Source organism: Cheilinus undulatus, linkage group 11, assembly GCF_018320785.1.
Source record: "Cheilinus undulatus linkage group 11, ASM1832078v1, whole genome shotgun sequence".
Taxonomy (NCBI): domain Eukaryota; kingdom Metazoa; phylum Chordata; class Actinopteri; order Labriformes; family Labridae; genus Cheilinus; species Cheilinus undulatus.
The window spans coordinates 23,515,818-23,534,143 of NC_054875.1; the positions used below are offsets into that span (position 1 = coordinate 23,515,818).

An 18,326-nucleotide genomic window follows, 5' to 3' on the forward strand; every position below is an offset into this window, starting at 1 on the left:
AAGTGATGCTGCAGATATTGGGCCATGACCCAGTCTGAAATTGGCTTGCATGTCACATTTATGGAAAAACTCCTCGCAAGACCTTTAAAACCAATTTGAAACAGTGACTTGAAACACTTTTTACTGATTACAATAAATTATTGTAACATATATAGACAAACAAGGTCATGCAGGTGTGTATCCATTTTTCTTACAGTTGCAGCTTTTCTCCTTATAGTTCATTTAGTTCATCAACCAGTGACATATAAACCCAAAAAGTCAAGTTTCCCCTTGTGTGCTTGTTATCATTCTCCTGTCACATGAGAGTCATGTGCTCTGTGTTTCTCTGTCTGTAACTGTCTGCTGCAGGTGGTCACTGGGCCTGATGTATATTTAGTAGTGATGTGTGAGTGGTGGAGGGTGTCAGTGGGAGTGGGCTCAGGGCAGGATCAGGGACAGTTAGTCTTTAAAGCCTGTACCCTCTCTTGTACCTCCTCTGAAAAGCAGAGTGAAGAAGGAGCAGCAGTGCTCTGTTCTTTTCTCCTTTCCTTTTTCCTGCCTGTGCCCACCTGTCTACCTGAGCTGGAAACATGTCCAAGAATCTCCACTCAACCATGGACCCCACCAAGATGGGGATCGGACGCTCCATTGCTGTGCTGACGTCAGGAGGAGACGCTCAAGGTAAGAGGTTTTTAGAAATGTACATATTTAACTGCTAAAAGATGCTAGTTATTGGACAGCATTTTCTTATGTGATGTTTTTGAGCACAACACTCAGTCCCCACCAGCCGTATAGGAGCTGGCTGGCATCTTTCTTTGATTGCCAGTGAAGTATCATGTTGGTGCTCTGACTGCAAGGCATGCTGAGTGAGATCAGGATCCAAAGAACAGAAAGGGCAGGAAGCATTTTTTCCATTGATTTCAGTGACAGAGGATGATGGATGTTTAACTGAGCATCACATCTAAAGTCTGCAAAAATAGAGAGATTACATCAGTGGAGTTTGGTGTTTATACAGCAAAGCTTTAGATTTCTGTACAAATGGCAAAGCATTTTTCACTTATCCTTTATTCAAGCAAGGGTACCCTGCAGCAATGCATGTAAAAACATCACAATATTCACATCAAACAACACAATCACAAGAACATACTGTGGCCTAACTGGTGTTTACTGTGCAATAGTTTTATACTGTAAACTCTACTGTAAAAGCATGCATCCATTTATCACCCCATATTTCAAACTGGCCCTGCGGCAAATCCAGGAGTGGTCTAAAGAACCCCTTGAAAGTCACACTTATTCAAACGCTGATGTGAGAGGATGCGCTATAAAGTGTCCTTCCATTCAGACACATTTACACAGTGATGCAGCGATTTGAGGTTCAGTAAAAGGACAGACTCTAACACCGTCATACCTTGCAACATATGTTAATGTCCCAATAGAACCATTGCAGTCTGCAATCTGTCTCCTCTACCTTTGAATTTTCACTTCAATGCCTTTTTTGTCTGGTTAATTGGTACTTGTAATAACCATGTGCCATCTACCCGTACAATCTTTCTCACTTTGCCAAAGTTGCCTCCTAACATTTGTTAAGAGACTTTATCAGCCCATGTGTTCACTTTTTCTGCATCTTCAGGGCTAATTTTAGTGTCTCTGACCTTTTTCTGGAATGGACAGAGAGAAACGCCCCCAATCCTCAGCTGCTGTCTGCTGAAACAAGAGCTACCACATGCCAGCTTGCTTCTCCACAACACTAGCTCACACTGTGGCCTTTGGTGTACCGCACATCCATGGTACACAAGACATACAGTCCCTCTACACTCAACCTCTGTCCTTTCCACATGGTTATTTCGGTCTCATCTGTTGTAAATGAAGGGGCCTTTTAAAGGTTAAGATGGAGGGGTTTGTAAGTGCTGATGTAATGACAAGAAGTTTCAGAAACAATGTGACCTTGTGTTGTAGTGTTGGTTGATCAGAGGTTGTGTTTTGTGTGTCACAGGTATGAACGCTGCTGTCAGAGCAACAGTCAGGGTGGGTCTGTACACCGGAGCTAAAGTCTACTTCGTTCATGAGGTATAGTACCAGAGGTTAACCTTGCAAAGCATATGGATACGGCTGTTTCTGTGTTTCTCACTGGCGAATCAATGCAAAGCTCCCATCTGAACAGTTTGGGCCCGGTTAGAAAGTCGCAGGACCAATCAGCCTCGAGGGGCAGTACTTTCAGGCGTGGCGGAGTCGTGACAAAAGCAAACAGCAACAAGAGGCCGGTGCAGTTATGGCAGAAGACATTAGCACGGATGCTGCTAAAGCGCCAGTTTTATCAGAACTTGGTGACATGTCTTCATTAAAAGAAGAACAAAGAACAGCATTGAGTTGTTTTCTTTTCGGAAACGACAAAAGTCGTGTACTGACATGTCTACAGTCGCCTTGGTTTGTGTTATGCAGTTCTATATGGAGTTTACTCCTTTGGTAGGGGCGTAGCTTGGTAGCGGCTACATCACGTTTTGTTGCTCCGATTGGCCCGAAAAGATATGACAGACAGAACATTCATCCAATCACCCAGTTTTTTTTCAAAGGCTCTGCCCTTTCCCAAACTCTGTCATTGAGTGTTTTATCAGATGGATGTGTTAAACTCCATGTTAACAGATGGGGCATGAGTCAAACTATAAAGTTAAAATGCACTTCAGACACATGTTTGTTAAACCCAGAATCTTTCATAAAATTTATCATCATGCTCCTCTATGTATGTCCAAGTTTTAGTTTTTTTTTTTTTTTTTTTGAGTTTTGGTTTTATTTGTTATTTAATGCAATAAGCAGCAGATGCAACATCATGACTGACAGCTTTGTCAACAGTTGCAGCTCCTTGTGTGTCCTCAGCAGGATTAGCAATATGGATAAGGAAAGGAAGGAGAAAGTGTTACAAAACCTGGCAATAGAGTTGAACTTTCCACTACTGTGAATGTCTGCTCCGAACTAACACAAGAACCATTTCTGCTCCAGAAAGTACCAACCTGAGAGATCTTTGATTGTGTTTTGGCTTGCTGAGTGTACTATGTGTTTAATGTGCAGTGTGTGGCATCAATTGTGCAGTTCCACCAGCCAGACCTCTCCTGCACATGTCTTGGCTTCAAATATACCACCATTACAATATGTCACTATATGAAAACTTTGCTTTTTTACACAAGAAAGAGTCCATGTTGATATATAGAAAGGAAAGTGAACTTTTTTTTGCATATGCTGGGTTAAATCCATGTATAAACAGAGATGCATCTATATTTAACTAGAGTGTACTGTATAATGTTAATGTGTGCTGCAGGGCTACCAGGGTCTGGTGGATGGAGGAGACAACATCCGTCCTGCCACATGGGAGAGTGTGTCCATGATGCTTCAGCTGGTGAGTGATTCAGGCATGCCCACAGAAATGATCGAATGGCCCTTCTGAAGTCTGATTTATTCATATTAACGTGAGTGCCACACAACCCTTGCTATTAAGAGTACTGTTTTTTACCCCCGCAGTGCCAGCACATTAGAAAAGGTCACATAAACGTTTGAATCTTTGAGATTACTATGCCATTCAAAATGGTTCATAATGATCACTTTGAGTTGATGCCTTGTTCTGTTACTGTTACATAGCTTTAAGTGTCACTGTCTGTTTTAGTGCAATGGTAAACAAAACTTAAAACCACAGCTACAAGCTACAACACGGGGAAGTAAATACACAGATTGATGAAAGCTTCTGTCTGTGATTTTATCCAAAGACATGAGTACAAAAGCCTAGTATACAAAGGCTTGTTTTGGGCCAGAATGGGGGTTGAAATCATGCATTTAAATGAATAATCCCATCATCAAGAGTTCAAGAATATCTTGAAATACATTTTAGGTTATAGCTCCACTACTGATGTAATTCTATTTCATTGAGAATTGTGGGCTTTATTGCTAAGATCGCATCATGTTCCAATATTTATTGACAAACAAAGAGGTCACTCTACAAAATAGAAGTGATAAAGTTGAGGCATCATTTTCTTTAATTATCTCTCACACACAACATAAATTCCTCTACTCCAGGCACTGCACTTTTATTTGATCTTACAGTGTTATAAAACTGCTTTGATGCACACCTCTCCTGAATATCTAAGAGTTACTATTGGACAGCCACTGAGGAGAATACTTTGGGGTACATTATGATTTCTTTAAAGTCAGATAGAGTTTACGCTAAAGTTACTACATTAAAAACAACTTATCTTGATGTTTTAGGGGGGTACTGTGATCGGCAGTGCTCGCTGTAAGGACTTCCGCTCCAGAGAGGGTCGCATGACTGCAGCTTGTAACCTGGTGAAGCTGGGCATCACCAACCTGTGTGTGATCGGAGGAGACGGCAGTCTTACAGGAGCCAACGAGTTCAGGACTGAGTGGAGCGGCCTGCTGGCGGACCTCCTCAAAGCTGGTAAAGACAAATGTAGATGATATGAGAATGAAAGGAAGTAAGATCTGTCAAATCCTTAAGCCTTTAACTTTAGCTGCCCCTGTGAGGAAGTTATTATTATTATATTTCCCAAAAAAGTACCTGAAGAATTTTTCTACTTCCTGAGTTTTGGGTTTGGACTTTTTTGGATATCTAAATAACTGTTTGAGGCATTAAGAGTTTAAGCAAGACTTCATATTCCTGATTTTGGAGATCTAGCCTATTATATTTTCCTGTTGCTTTGAATTTTTGACCTGAAGAGAAAAATCTAGATTAGATATATTTCATAAAGAATCTTGACATTTTGCATCAATATCAATAAGGAAACAGAATTATCCTCTTATTTTGCTTAAATGCTTTCATTGGTATGACACCCCTTATGAACTTTTATTAATAAAATGAAACTTAAACAAGATCCTGCAAAGATTTCTCTCAACTGACATAAAAATGTACCTTCATGTCCCTTAAAGATTTGGTGTTATACTCATTAGTAATTTTAGCATACACAATGTTGTGTTATAATGCTGGGCGCCAATACACCCAGCATTGTAACACAACGTAGCTAATAGGTTGTACTGTAAGCATGTTAGGTTTGAGTTAGCATTTAGCATGGGATATCTTGTTTCTTGTCTAACATTTAACTACTTTGTATGTTCGTGTTTTCTTTCATTAAGGTGGCATTAGGCTTTCTATCTTTGTCGTTTCACCCACGCTTTTTTTAATTGAGTTAATCTTTTACCTATGCAGGTAAGATCACAGACGAAGAGGCAAAGAAATCTTCCCATCTGAACATCGTGGGCATGGTGGGCTCCATCGACAATGACTTCTGTGGCACTGACATGACCATCGGCACTGACTCCGCCCTGCACCGCATCATTGAGGTGGTGGACGCCATCACCACGACAGCCCAGAGGTTAAACCCCTCCTCACTCACACAGAGACTCACTCTAACATTAAGATAATATTTCATTTCTGCAGGAATAGAATTTGTAAATGTGTCTTTGTTTGGCTCTGTTTTTCCACAGCCACCAGAGGACGTTTATCCTGGAAGTAATGGGCAGACACTGTGGGTCAGTTCTTTGTGTGCTCTGTCTGTGTTTGTGTGTGTTCCAATAACAGGAACAAGACACTATGAAAGCCTATTTCTGCCATTAAAAGGTATATCAAATTGATATTATGAGATAGTAAGTCATAATTATGAGATTAAAAGTCAAAATTAAGAGTTCCATAAAGTGCATGCGTGGCGTGTCTGGGTTCGACGTAAAGCCTGTGGCTGAAAATTGCCATTTTTAACCTGTTTTTAAGTGACAGACTGAAGCGTTATCTGTGGCTGTATGCTAATACTCGACATTCTTTAACTGGGAATAAAAGCTTTGGTCACTGGATGCCGAAATAAGAAGTTACAGACCAACTAAGTATACAGCCTGTGGCTGGCCAGTGTTTGTAATCAGCTGTCAGACGACAGAACCGCTTTTAGTGTTCTTAATTGTGTTTTTTTTTTTTCTGATTCTATTGACTATATATCCACTGAGGATTTTATTGCCTTGCAGACTGTCAAGGACTTGGACTTGTGACTAATTTTATTACTACTTTTTAAGAAGTCATGGAGAAGAATAATCTCAGATATTAAGTTGTTTGATGAAAAAGATGTAGTATTTGAGCCAGGTGGGCAAAACACATGCATCAAGATGTCGCAGATCTGGCTGCAAGAGCAAAACATACATTATATTGCCAAAAGTATTCACTCACCCATCCAAATAGTTGAAATCAGGTGCTCCAATCACTTCCATGGCCACAGGTGTATAAAATCAAGCACCTAGGCATGCAGACTGTTTCTACAAACATTTGTGAAAGAATGGGTCGCTCTCAGGAGATCAGTGAGTTCCAGCGTGGTACTGTGATAGGATGCCACCTGTGCAACAAGTCCAGTGGTGAAATTTCCTTGCTATATTCCACAGTCAACTGTCAGTGGTATTATAACAAAGTGAAAGCGATTGGGGACGACAGCAACTCAGCCACAAAGTGGTAGGCCACGTAAAATGATGGAGGGGGTCAGCGGATGCTGGGGCGCATAGTGCACAGAGGTTGCCAACTTTCTGCGGAGTCAATTGCTACAGACCTCCAAACTTCATGTGGCCTTCAGATTAGCTCAAGGACAGTGTGTAGAGAGCTTGATGGAATGGGTTTCCATGGCCGAGCAGCTGCATCCAAGCCATACATCACCAAATGCAATGCAAAGCATCAGATGCAGTGATGTAAAGCACACTGTCACTGGACTCTAGAGCAGTGGAGACGAGTGACGAATCGTGCTTCTCCATCTGGCAATCTGATGGACGAGTCTGGGTTTGGCAGTTGCCAGGAGAACGGCACTTGTCTGACTGCATTGTGCTAAGTGTAAATTTTGGTGGAGGGAGGATTATGGTGTGGGGTTGTTTTTCAGGAGCTGGGACTCTGAATGCTTCAGCATACCAAGAGATTTTGGACAATTCCATGCTCCCAACTTTGTGGGAACAGTTTGGGGATGGCCCTTCCTGTTCCAACATGACTGTGCACCAGTGCACAAAGCAAGGTCCATAAAGACATGGATGAGAGAGTTTGGTGTGGATGAACTTGACTGGCCTGCACAGAGTCCTGACCTCAACCCGATAGAACACCTTTGAGATGAATTAGAGCAGAGACTGAGAGCCAGGCCTTCTCGCCCAACATCAGTCTGTGACCTCACAAATGCGCTTCTGGAAGAATGGTCAAAATTCCCCATAAACACACTCCTAAACCTTGTGGAAAGCCTTCCAAGGAGAACTGAAGCTGTTATAGTTGCAAAGGGTGGACCGACGTCATATTAAATCCTATGGATTAAGAATAGGATGTCACTTAAATTCATATGCAAGTCAAAGCAGGTGAGCCAATACTTTTGGGGTACTTTCAGCTTCCTGCTCTGCTTTAGACATGTTAGCTGATCTTTTAGCTCTGTACATAAACTCTGAGATTATTGTTTTTGGTGATTTTAATTTAAGACAGCTGAGTTCTGCTTTGGATGATCTAAGAGAAGTATGTGAAAATTTTAATTTCACATGATTGATCAACTCGTCAATCGCCACTACTAGTCTACAGGTCGCTTATGTTTTTGTGCTTGTTCCTCAAAAACTTGGCAATCACATGCTGCTGAATGTGCTTTATCTTGTGTATGGGTGGGTGCAGGTATCTGGCCCTGGTGACGGCTCTGGCCTGTGGCGCAGACTGGGTGTTCATTCCAGAGATGCCCCCAGATGAGGACTGGGAGAACCACCTGTGCAGGAGGTTAACGGATGTATGTTCCCCAACCTGCTTCACACACTTTAACACTTGTCATTCCAAATGCATGAAGTAAAGCATTTTAATTCCCTCTGATTATCATCTCAGCAAAGAGCCAGAGGTTCTCGTCTGAACGTGATCATTGTGGCTGAGGGCGCCATTTCCAGAGATGGCAAAGCGATCACTTCAGACCAGATTAAAAAGGTAAACCCCTCTTGATGATGTCAGCGTGATAAAGTTTAAACTCAAGTTTCACATCACACTAACAGGTGGATTTATTCATCTCCAGCTGGTGACCGACAGACTCGGCTTTGACACTCGTGCCACAGTTCTTGGACACGTACAGAGGGGAGGAACTCCCTCCGCCTTTGACAGGATCCTGGTAAATCTCTCTATGAAACACTTTATATAAAACTGTGTACAGCTACAGTATATCCTGTTCATGCCTCACACATATGTACATAATGTCCTGAATGTGTGTGATCCAGGGCAGCAGGATGGGTGTGGAGGCAGTGATGGCGCTGCTGGAGGCTACTCCAGAGACTCCCGCCTGTGTGGTCAGCCTGTCAGGGAACCAGGCGGTCAGGCTGCCACTCATGGAGTGTGTGCAAGTGGTATGTTACAGTATTTTCACACCAAAAGAGAATCCATTGACCCTTTTTGACAGTATTAAAGGTGTAATATGTGAAATTTTCACACTGAATGTCTAAATTCATTTTTAAAATGACTAAATCTACGATGTTATACATATTTTTTATAGCTGAGAACTTAAATTCCTACATTACAATTCAATTTCAGTTCAGCTGGCTTGATTAGTAGGAATGTGACAGAGCATCATACATAAAAATTCTATAAATCAGTACGAGATAATGGGATCACTCACAGCACAAAACAGTGTGGCCACTTTTAACAGCTTTTCTCCCTCACTATGTGAAATTTACCCCTGAAACAAAAGGGCAGTTTGGTGTTTAGGAAATACACCTTATGTAGTAAGTTTTTATTGAACAGAGGCCTCAATCTCAAACAAAAAGTAAGGTGGGTATGTTTTAGCGATTATTTTCTCTCCTCCATTCTTTGTCTCTTTGTTTGCATCAGACCAAAGATGTGACTGCCGCCATGGCCGAGGGCAGATTTGAAGATGCCATCAAGCTCAGAGGAAAGTAAGTATTTTCCTCATAGAGTTCAATAAATTTAATTTCTCAGTGTTATGAACAACAGCAGTTTAAAGTTAAAACACAAAACAGACAGCAAATAAAAATATAGAAAAGATCATGAATGTAATCACTGAAAGATTATACCAAACCCTATGCTGGCATGCATCTGTATTATTTACTGTTTTCCTGTGATAACAGGAGTCTGGTTAAGACTAACTCTTTTTTCTAGATCTCCAGAAAAGGGTTAGTTGGTCATAATGACAATACAAACTCTTTTATTTAGACCAGTGCTTCCCAAAGTGTGGGCCAGTGCCCACTGTAGGCCGTAGAGCTACTGCAGGTGGGCAGCAAGAGGACGTCATTTCTTATCACTAAAAATCATAGAAATTAAAATAGTATAACAAATTATGTTTATGTGATCATAAAATACTTTACATGCTATTATTTTAAGCTGATTTAAAGCCCTGGTTGGTCATTATTTTTTGATGAGGACCACTTTGTTGATGTGATGATGAGAGGTCTTACATTTATGACTGGTTATTTCATTGATGATTTTTTTTGTTAAAAACAAAACAAAACTACGTATAGTGTGCATTGCCTCTAGCACTACATGGCAGCACCTGCATTTTCTTCTGATTCTTCTTAAGAAGTTATGTTTTTTTTCGACATTAATGCTACTTGGGAGCAGTTTGTTGGGCCACAAGGTGCGTTTGGATAGATATTTAACAAGAAAATTTAAGTGTCTTTGCCTGATTAAAATTAAGTAAATGGCAGTATACTTTGTGACCAACCAAACACTTAACAAGTAAAGTTAGTACCTGAAAGCAAAGTATTTGTATTGAAATTCCCTGTTTCTGAAACAAAAATATGACATATAAAAGGTAAATATTTCAGTCTGATGTACGGTTGTACACAGGTTTTTGGTGGGCTCCAGGAGATGTCCGGTCTCAAATTGGGCCGTAGCAAACTAAAGTTGGGGAAAGGCTGATCTAGATATAATGTATAAGAAAAGATTCTCTGTCATAGTTTGTTTCATTTTTATGTTATATTTGAGGATTCAAGCTGGTCTGTTGTCTTTCCAGAGAATGTTGGTGAATGAAATTGAGCAAATTATATACTAAAGTCACAGGTATATAGAAATAAATAAGATAAAATACAGAAATATGATTTTTCTGTCATTTTTCATAAAGACAAAGTAATTCAAGATCTCAAGAAAATCCCAAAAGTTAACTCATTACCATAAGAAAAAGAAAAGAAGACAAACATATATCAAGAAAACAGCAGGGAAGTACCCACTATCACCAGAAAACGAAGTAGCTGAAGTGTACAAGATCAGTGCCAAAAACAAAACATGTAGACTGTATATATTTTAATATCATTTATAAAGAAGGATCTGAGCCAGCACTGAACCCAATTTTGACTTTTAGAAGCTTTGAGAACAACTGGAACACATACAAGCTGCTGGCTCACATCAACCCTCCAGATGTTAAGGTAATGATCATCCACTTTCTTAACCTGACTCTGAGTTTTCATCATTCATTGAGGTTTAATTTATACAAATTATGTGCAAGATTTAGATCTCTACCTGAGCATTTTACTCAATCATCAACCCTAACAGAGCAACATCAATGTGGCCATTATGAACATTGGCGCTCCCTGCGCTGGCATGAATGCTGCTGTTCGCTCAGCTGTCAGGATGGGAATCATCCAGGGTCACACCATGTTGGCTGTATATGACGGCTTCGACGGTCTAGCTAATGGTCAGGTGAGTTTTTTCTCTTTGCTTCATATTTGACAAAAATCTCTTAAAATGTTCTTGAGATATTACGTTCACCAGCATGATGCTCAAAGCCTTGACCTTTGACCTATGTTCTTTAAACTCTATGCTACTTGGAAAATCTTTCTTGGACCTCTTGAACGGTTTCATTCAATAATTTTCAGATTGAGCCTATTACCTGGACTTCAGTGAGCGGATGGACTGGGAAAGGAGGCTCAATGCTGGGCACCAAGAGGTAAAAACAAGTAAAAAAAATGTTTACTTTTCTCCTTAGACTGTTAGAAGTTGCATTGTGCAATCTTTCTGTGTCTCAAAGAACTTTGCCCAGTAAAATGTTGGAGGAAATCAGCCAGAATATCGCAAAGTTCAACATCCATGCTTTGGTGATCATCGGAGGATTTGAGGTAAGACGTGATGCCTTCTTGAAAAACTAAAGCCGTCTGATTGTTGGCCTTTCTCTCCTTCATCAGCAAGCAATGAAACCTTTTAATTCAACCCTTCTCCCTATGCTGTAGGCTTATGTGGGAGGCCTGGAGCTGGTTCAGGCCAGAGAGAAATACGAGGAGATGTGCATTCCTATGGTGGTCATCCCTGCCACCGTCTCCAACAACGTGCCCGGCTCTGACTTCAGCATCGGCGCTGACACTGCCCTCAATACCATAACCTCTGTCAGTGCCTTAACACCATGTACACACACATAAACAGTACTGTGCAGAACTTTTAGGCATGTTTGGGCTGAAGTAAAGTGTAGATGTGGCAAGTAAGCTACTTGAGGATTGACACAATCCCTGTCATGCTCTGGATGTCTTCGTATATTGTACCAGGGCCATAAGAAAACAATCTGTTGAAAAAATAACAAAGTTCACACCTTTAGGTCAGAGTAAGGGGTGGATGTGGCGAGTAAGCATGACCTAGGGTACTGGCCAGGCAGGTAATAGGGTTGCCATGAATGTCCCAAGGGCCTGAAAACCACCAGTGGTCTCCAGCATGTCACCCAGAGTGAAAGGGTCATGACCTACATTTGTCCAGCTTGATTCTGGCCATCCTCCCCCCCTCTCTCCCCCTTGATCAATCCTTAGCACCTTACATGCCTAAAACTTCTGCACACGACTTCATATACAAAAATATGAAGCCAGGTATATTTCTTTTTGTTATTTTTTTCTGCAGACATGTGACAGGATCAAGCAGTCTGCAGCAGGGACGAAGCGTCGTGTGTTCATCGTTGAGACGATGGGTGGATACTGCGGCTACTTGGCCACCATGGCTGGTCTGGCTGCTGGAGCTGACGCCGCCTATATCTTCGAGGAGAAATTTAACATAAAAGATTTGGAGGTGAGATGACTGAAGCTGTTTTCAGATGCCAAGAATTTCCAAATGCTTTCATTTTGAGTTTTCAGTCAAACAATGTGGAGAAATCATCTTGATTTTGAGAAAAAATGCAAACAAGCACCCAGTCTGAAACAGCTGTGAAGCAGCATTGTGTTCTGATTATGCCATGTTTTTGGTCTTAAGGTGAATGTAGAACATCTTTTGGAGAAGATGAAAACCACCGTTAAGAGAGGGCTGATTCTCAGGTAGGATTTGGTTAGATGATCTAGTTTAATAGTTTTTTGTTATGTAAAATGCCACTTACTCTAAGTAGATTATCAATGTATATTCTTGCACTGTTTTTTTCTATAAAAGAAATGAGAGCTGTAACTCCAACTACACCACCGACTTCATCTTCAGCCTGTACTCGGAGGAGGGAAAAGGCGTCTTTGACTGCCGTAAGAATGTTCTGGGACACATGCAGCAGGTTTGTTCATTCATATCACCTCCAATCCACAGGTGTAGATTTTGTCCATGTAATCAAAAAAATGGGATCAATAACAAACCTGTTGGTCTTTGTTTGTCTGCAGGGTGGCACTCCAACACCCTTTGACAGGAACTTTGGCACAAAGATGGGGGCCAAGTCTGTCCTGTGGCTGACTGAGAAACTCAAAGAGTGCTATAGGCATGGTACGAGGGTCTGATAGGGGACTGTGTTAAAAAGTGGAAATGGCTTTGACATGTCCCCTTTAAAATGCCTCATAAGAAGTCTGTTTAATGTCCAATGAAGAACTGGATTTAACAGATGTGGTATTTATAAATATAGTTATATCCATTTAAAAAAACGAGAACCTGAATAATACCTCATTATTCCTTGCATTCAAAGAGGGCCCTCGCACCGCATGGTGCTCCATCCCTAAATTGTAAGTGATTAAAGGATTGGAGTGTGCTGTCTACCACTACCAATCGGACTTGATAATACTCTGTTGGTTTTCATGTATCAGAATGAGTAGAAATGTCTAGCTAACTGATCTTTAAACGTTTTGTCTCTTTTAGGTCGAATCTTCGCTAACACACCAGACTCTGCCTGTGTGCTGGGCATGAGGAAGAGGGCTCTCACCTTCCAGCCTCTTGCTGAGCTGAAGGCAGACACAGATTTTGAGTAAGAGCCACTTTTTTATTTGATGAGCTGCAGCCTGTTGTTAAAGTTGGACATAATCGTTACCATAAGTCCACTTTGTCTAAACCCTATGTTTAAACGAGTCACATCATAATTTAAGTTGTCTCATTGTTTGGTTGGTCAGGCAATCAGAGCTTCAAGTATTCATGTCAACTTCCTGTCCCCAGACTCAGCATGCACCATTCCTTCTGTGTGATTGGCTGAGCTGATTTAAATACACTTGAATTTTTTTGAAGCTTAGCCTGCGACACATCATATCCCAGCATGCTTTGTTTTTGTTGTAATACACAATAAACTGGAGCTCACAGCAACAAAGTCAGTGCGGCCATATGGTCACAAAGTATCCCTCAAAAAAAAGGTTAATTTAGCCAGAGGGCATTTTATTTGAAAAAGTTTGTTTTAAACATCAAAGCTGGAGGGCGTCCCACTTTCTCAGCGGAGTATGGAGCTGATTTAATGGCATTATAAGAGTATACTTCTTCAAAGGCATTGTGAGTGTTGACTGTCTTCAACAAATCAATAAATGTTTAAATTAAAATACAGCTGACAAAAGAAAAAAACGCTATTTTAAGTTCCTAATGGAGGTGATAAAGAAGGGATGGGGAGGATTGAGTCTCTCCCACAGTACACACCCACACGTGTCCAACAGCGCAAACTGGATGGATGGATTCGTGCAACACCTAAAATTTTGTAGAAAGCGTAAACTCCATCATAAGATAAGACTTATGCTGAACTTCAAGTAACACATAAAAATGATCCCTCCTCCGTCTTTTTCAGGCACCGCATCCCTAAAACACAGTGGTGGCTGAAGATCAGGCCCATCATGAAGATCCTGGCGAAGTACAAGATCAAACTGGACACATCGGAACACACTGACATGGAGCATGTGATCAAGAAGAGGAGTCCTCTTGGAAAATAGACTCAACTTTGAAAGAAACAGCTGCAACTCCCTCCACTCTAACCTGAATGTGGATCTTTTTTTTTTTTTTGGTCGAAGAAGTCTGAAAAAAAATACACAATAAATTATATTTCAAAAGAATGTCACTGTCTATCCTTTGTCTTAAAACAGGATACAAAATCTCTGAATAACTATTTACACTAATAATTTTAATCGAATTTGCCAACAATTTACTAAGACAACACTGATGAGGTTTTTAAATAACACTTTGGGAGATGTGTAACCTAAATTTGAACATTGTTTAGTTGTTAGAGTTTTTGTAGATGTGGAAAAAAAACTGAGTATATACATTATTACATCATTTAGAACAAACCCACTTCTGTTCATTTGAATCACTCATGTAGCTCTTTCTTTATACTATAGCATTGGTTTTTTTTAAACATTTTTGCCCTTGGCATACCTGAGCGCCAGCCAAAATCTCATGGCACACCATATTCATATCCATGCAAAATAGCCTTTTGAACATGTGTTACCCTATCTTTTGTCACTGTATAGCTGTAGAATTAGGATATGGTTGTACATGTTCCATGGCACACCTTGATTTATCTCACCATTTGAGAACCACTGCTTTAAAGGTATCATCGCAGCCAGATGTCTTCAGATTTAGTAGTTTTAGATTAATTTCAAATGACTTTGTGTACATTGTGTTTCGTGTAAAGCCTTAAAAAAACAGACCCAGAATACTCGGAATGTGCTAGTGCATCTCAAAAATGTGTAAGATAATGGGATTAATTCAAGAAGTAAAACTTCTATATATTCTAGATACATCTCATGCAAAGTGAATTATTGAAGACTTTTGTTTTAATTTTGATTATGGTTTACAGCACTCAAAAAACAAAAAATGTACCGTCTCAAAGTCTTAGAATATCACAAAACACCAATAAAAATATTTGAAATACAGAAATATTGACCTTATTATTTTCATTTATCACTCAGTACTTGGTCTGGCTCCTTTTGCATGAATTACTGCATCAATCCGACAATCAGTTCGTGGCACTGCTGGGGTGTTGTGAAGCCCAGGTTGCTCTGATAACAGCCTTCAGCTCATCTGTATTGTTGAGTCTGGTGTCTCTCATCTATCGCTTGACAATACCTCAGTTATTCTCTACAGGGTTCAGGTCAGGCCAGTTGGCTGGCCAATCAAACACAGTAAAACTATGGTAAGTAAACCCGTTAATGGTAGTTTTGGCTTCACTGTGGGCAGATGTCAAGTCCTCCTGCAAAAGGAAATCACGATCTCCATAAAGCTTCTTGGCAAATGGAAGTATGAAGGGCTCTAAATCTCCTGGTAGACCGCTGATAGCATTGACTCTGGACTTGATAAAGAGTCAATGCTGTCAGCGGTCTACCAGGAGACCGCTGACAGCACTGACTCTGGACTTGATAAAGACCAGTGGACCAACAGCAGCCGATAACATGGCACCTCAAACCATTACTGACTGTAGAAACTGAAAACACTAGTATTTCTCTACTGTCTTGGAATGCACGTGGTCTGAACATTCCCCACAAACGCAGAAGCGTAATACTCTCAGGAGGAAAAAAAATTATTTGGCCTTTTTTTTTAAGAATCTCATTTACTGGACAAAGATATCTTTAGATTAAAGAATAAACTCTATGTTTTAGCCTCCCCCTCATTGAAAACCAAAAGCAGAAGAGTAGTGATCGTGGCAAACGTAGCCTTCCAGTAATGGATATGGGATCAGGAAATGATTCAGAAGGTAGAGTGGCATATATCAAGACTGTGATTAGTTATAAGAAAATTGCACTCGTATCGGTATGTGCACCAAACTATTTTGATCAAAAATTCTATGACTACTTAAGTGAGTTAATGCCTGGATTATCCGAATACAGCAGGAGGGGATTTTAATGCCGTCTGGCAGCACACTTTGGAAAGAGCGGGAGTTACAGAGGGAAGAGATCAGCAGCTGGCATGCGTGGCATTGAGGAAATGGGCTAATTATATTGCAGTTGTAGATGCCTGGTGTACATCGAATCCCCCGGCAAGAGACTTAACCTGCTATTCTGCACGGCACAGATCTTTTTCACGTATCGATTATATTTCTATATCAAAGCAACAGTATGAGAATGCATCTGATTTTGTCTTACTTTCAATGGGTCTCTCTGACCACCGAGCTGTTAAAGGTAAGGTTTAAATTGTCCCTGGCCCTAAACGTGCAGCTCGCTGGCACTTTAACACTGAATTGTTGCATAATGAATCGTTTTTAAGTGAGATGAGAGACCAATTTGAAGAATTCATATCTTTTAACAAACCTTCTGTTCAAGATCCTATGGTTCTCTAGGATGCAGTGAAGGGATTTATTAGGGACAAAACAATTGGATTCTCATCTAACCTACATAAATCCAAGTTGAAACACATCCAAGAACTAGAGACTAAAATTGCTCTTCCAGAGACAGGCTTCATTAAAAATCACCTCACTACAGCTCTCTGTATGCTGATGACATTTTGCTCTTTTTTCAAAACACTCCTCAGTCTCTTCCCCACCTGTTAGATATTTTTAATAATTTCAGTCAGATTTCTGGATATAAAATTAACTGGGAAAAATCAGCACTACTACCATTTTATTTTTTTTTTTGCCAGGCAACCAGAGCAGTTGGCAGCAGGAAAGATGCACTCTTAAGTTATATCTTGGACTAGTAGTGTTTTTTACAATTAAGTTGACAACATATGTTGAAACCTGTGAAAACAAAGAAGATGGATAGTCCAGGACCCCTTTGAGAGAAAGAATGGAAAATTTCCATCAAGAAAAACCCCAAAAAAGGTGAAAAGAAGACCTCGGTCTCAACTACAACTACTTGCAGTAACTGCCACGGAATACTGCCTGATCAACAGGAGACTACTGAATGCTACCTATTGAGGTAGCATGGGGCGGTACGAACGCAGCGGACCGTTGCTCCACCACTAGCAGCAAAACAAAGCCATATGCTCACACCAGAACTGACAGCGTGCCCACGGAGTTTACATCTTTCCTGATGGAGATTATCTGCAGAACGGGGCACTTGGAGACTGACAGGACGAGGATGTGGAGCAGCACAACACCTACAGCCAGTGGGGAGAAGGCGAAAGCAGGGCAAACAAGCCAGGCTGCAGGCTAGGTTAAGAGCGGCCCCACACAAACCTATGTGTACTGAGCCAAAGTGAGAGAATGAAGGCTCAAGAAACCTTTGCAAATTTTGATATAGGGGACTTTTGATCTTTTTAATTGCACCTGTATAAGAAACATGTCAGTGAAGATTCCCTCGACAAGAAACCAAGCTTCGTCCCTGTGGTATGGTACTCTTTCTTGAATTACGTGATTAACATTTTTTTTTCTATCAGTATTACAATGGAAGCTCAGTGCCTAAGCCATTTTTATCTACTACAGTGGGAATCCAATAGCCAGTGTAATACTGCGAGGCCTATGCTTGACTGGGCTGTCTGAGGCAATTCAAGAGTTCCCAGTGCTTTATCAACAGGTCCTGATTGCATCTCAAGTAGGGCAAAAAGAGTGATTACATCACAGTTTTCTTTTTGATACCAAACAACAGACAATTCATGAAAGAGCTGGTGATCAGGCTTTATGGGTGTGGTAGCTATCTTTTCACTCAATCTTCAAAAAAGTGCTGCTTCCTCATAAAGTACTGATTATTGCAGGACACGTGCATTAAAATTAATTAATGAATACATACTTCTACTATTGTTCCTACTGGGAGCAAAATAATGATCATCCTGAGACATTTATTTGTCACACAGTACCAGAACAGTAGTGTTATAATTAATATACCGAATAAATTGTTATATTTTTAAAGTTACATTTAAATAGCTGTGTTTCTTGCAAGCCGAATTACTTTTAACTATGGTCCCAGCACAGGAAAGCAAACAAAAGCTGCTTTTGTCTCATCTCCTCTTGTTGAAAATCATCTTTCAGCAGGAAATTACTTAAAAGAATGACTTGCAACTTTACACTGGTTTTGGCCAAGGCACCTCTTGTATAATAATTCGACTTTAAAATACGATAAACTAGCAATAAACTGTAAATGTTTTTAATAAAACAACATACAACCTAAAATGTTTTTAAAAGTGGGCTTGATCCAGAATGTGTTTTTAAATGTTAATTTTATTGGACTTTTAAACATTAAAAACACCGTAGAAAACTACAGTGAATCCGGAAAAGGAAAAGGAAATGGTTGAAGCAGAGGTCACCGAGAACTCGCGGTGGCAGCCG

General features: G+C 40.5%; 1 protein-coding gene across 1 annotated transcript; it reads left to right on the forward strand.

The window, feature by feature from the left end:
- The first annotated feature begins 421 nt into the window (after positions 1-421).
- Positions 422-14,184, forward strand: pfkma (phosphofructokinase, muscle a). The gene is made up of 22 exons (XM_041800411.1): positions 422-660; positions 1,973-2,046; positions 3,290-3,367; positions 4,228-4,417; positions 5,183-5,348; positions 5,461-5,505; positions 7,634-7,742; positions 7,835-7,930; positions 8,016-8,108; positions 8,215-8,340; positions 8,822-8,886; positions 10,308-10,371; positions 10,499-10,645; positions 10,822-10,892; positions 10,974-11,061; positions 11,173-11,325; positions 11,825-11,989; positions 12,170-12,231; positions 12,341-12,452; positions 12,556-12,655; positions 13,022-13,127; positions 13,923-14,184. The coding sequence occupies exons 1-22, from the start codon at positions 570-572 to the stop codon at positions 14,062-14,064; spliced, it is 2,343 nt and encodes a 780-aa protein (XP_041656345.1). The 5' UTR covers positions 422-569; the 3' UTR covers positions 14,065-14,184.
- The last annotated feature ends 4,142 nt before the right edge of the window (positions 14,185-18,326 follow it).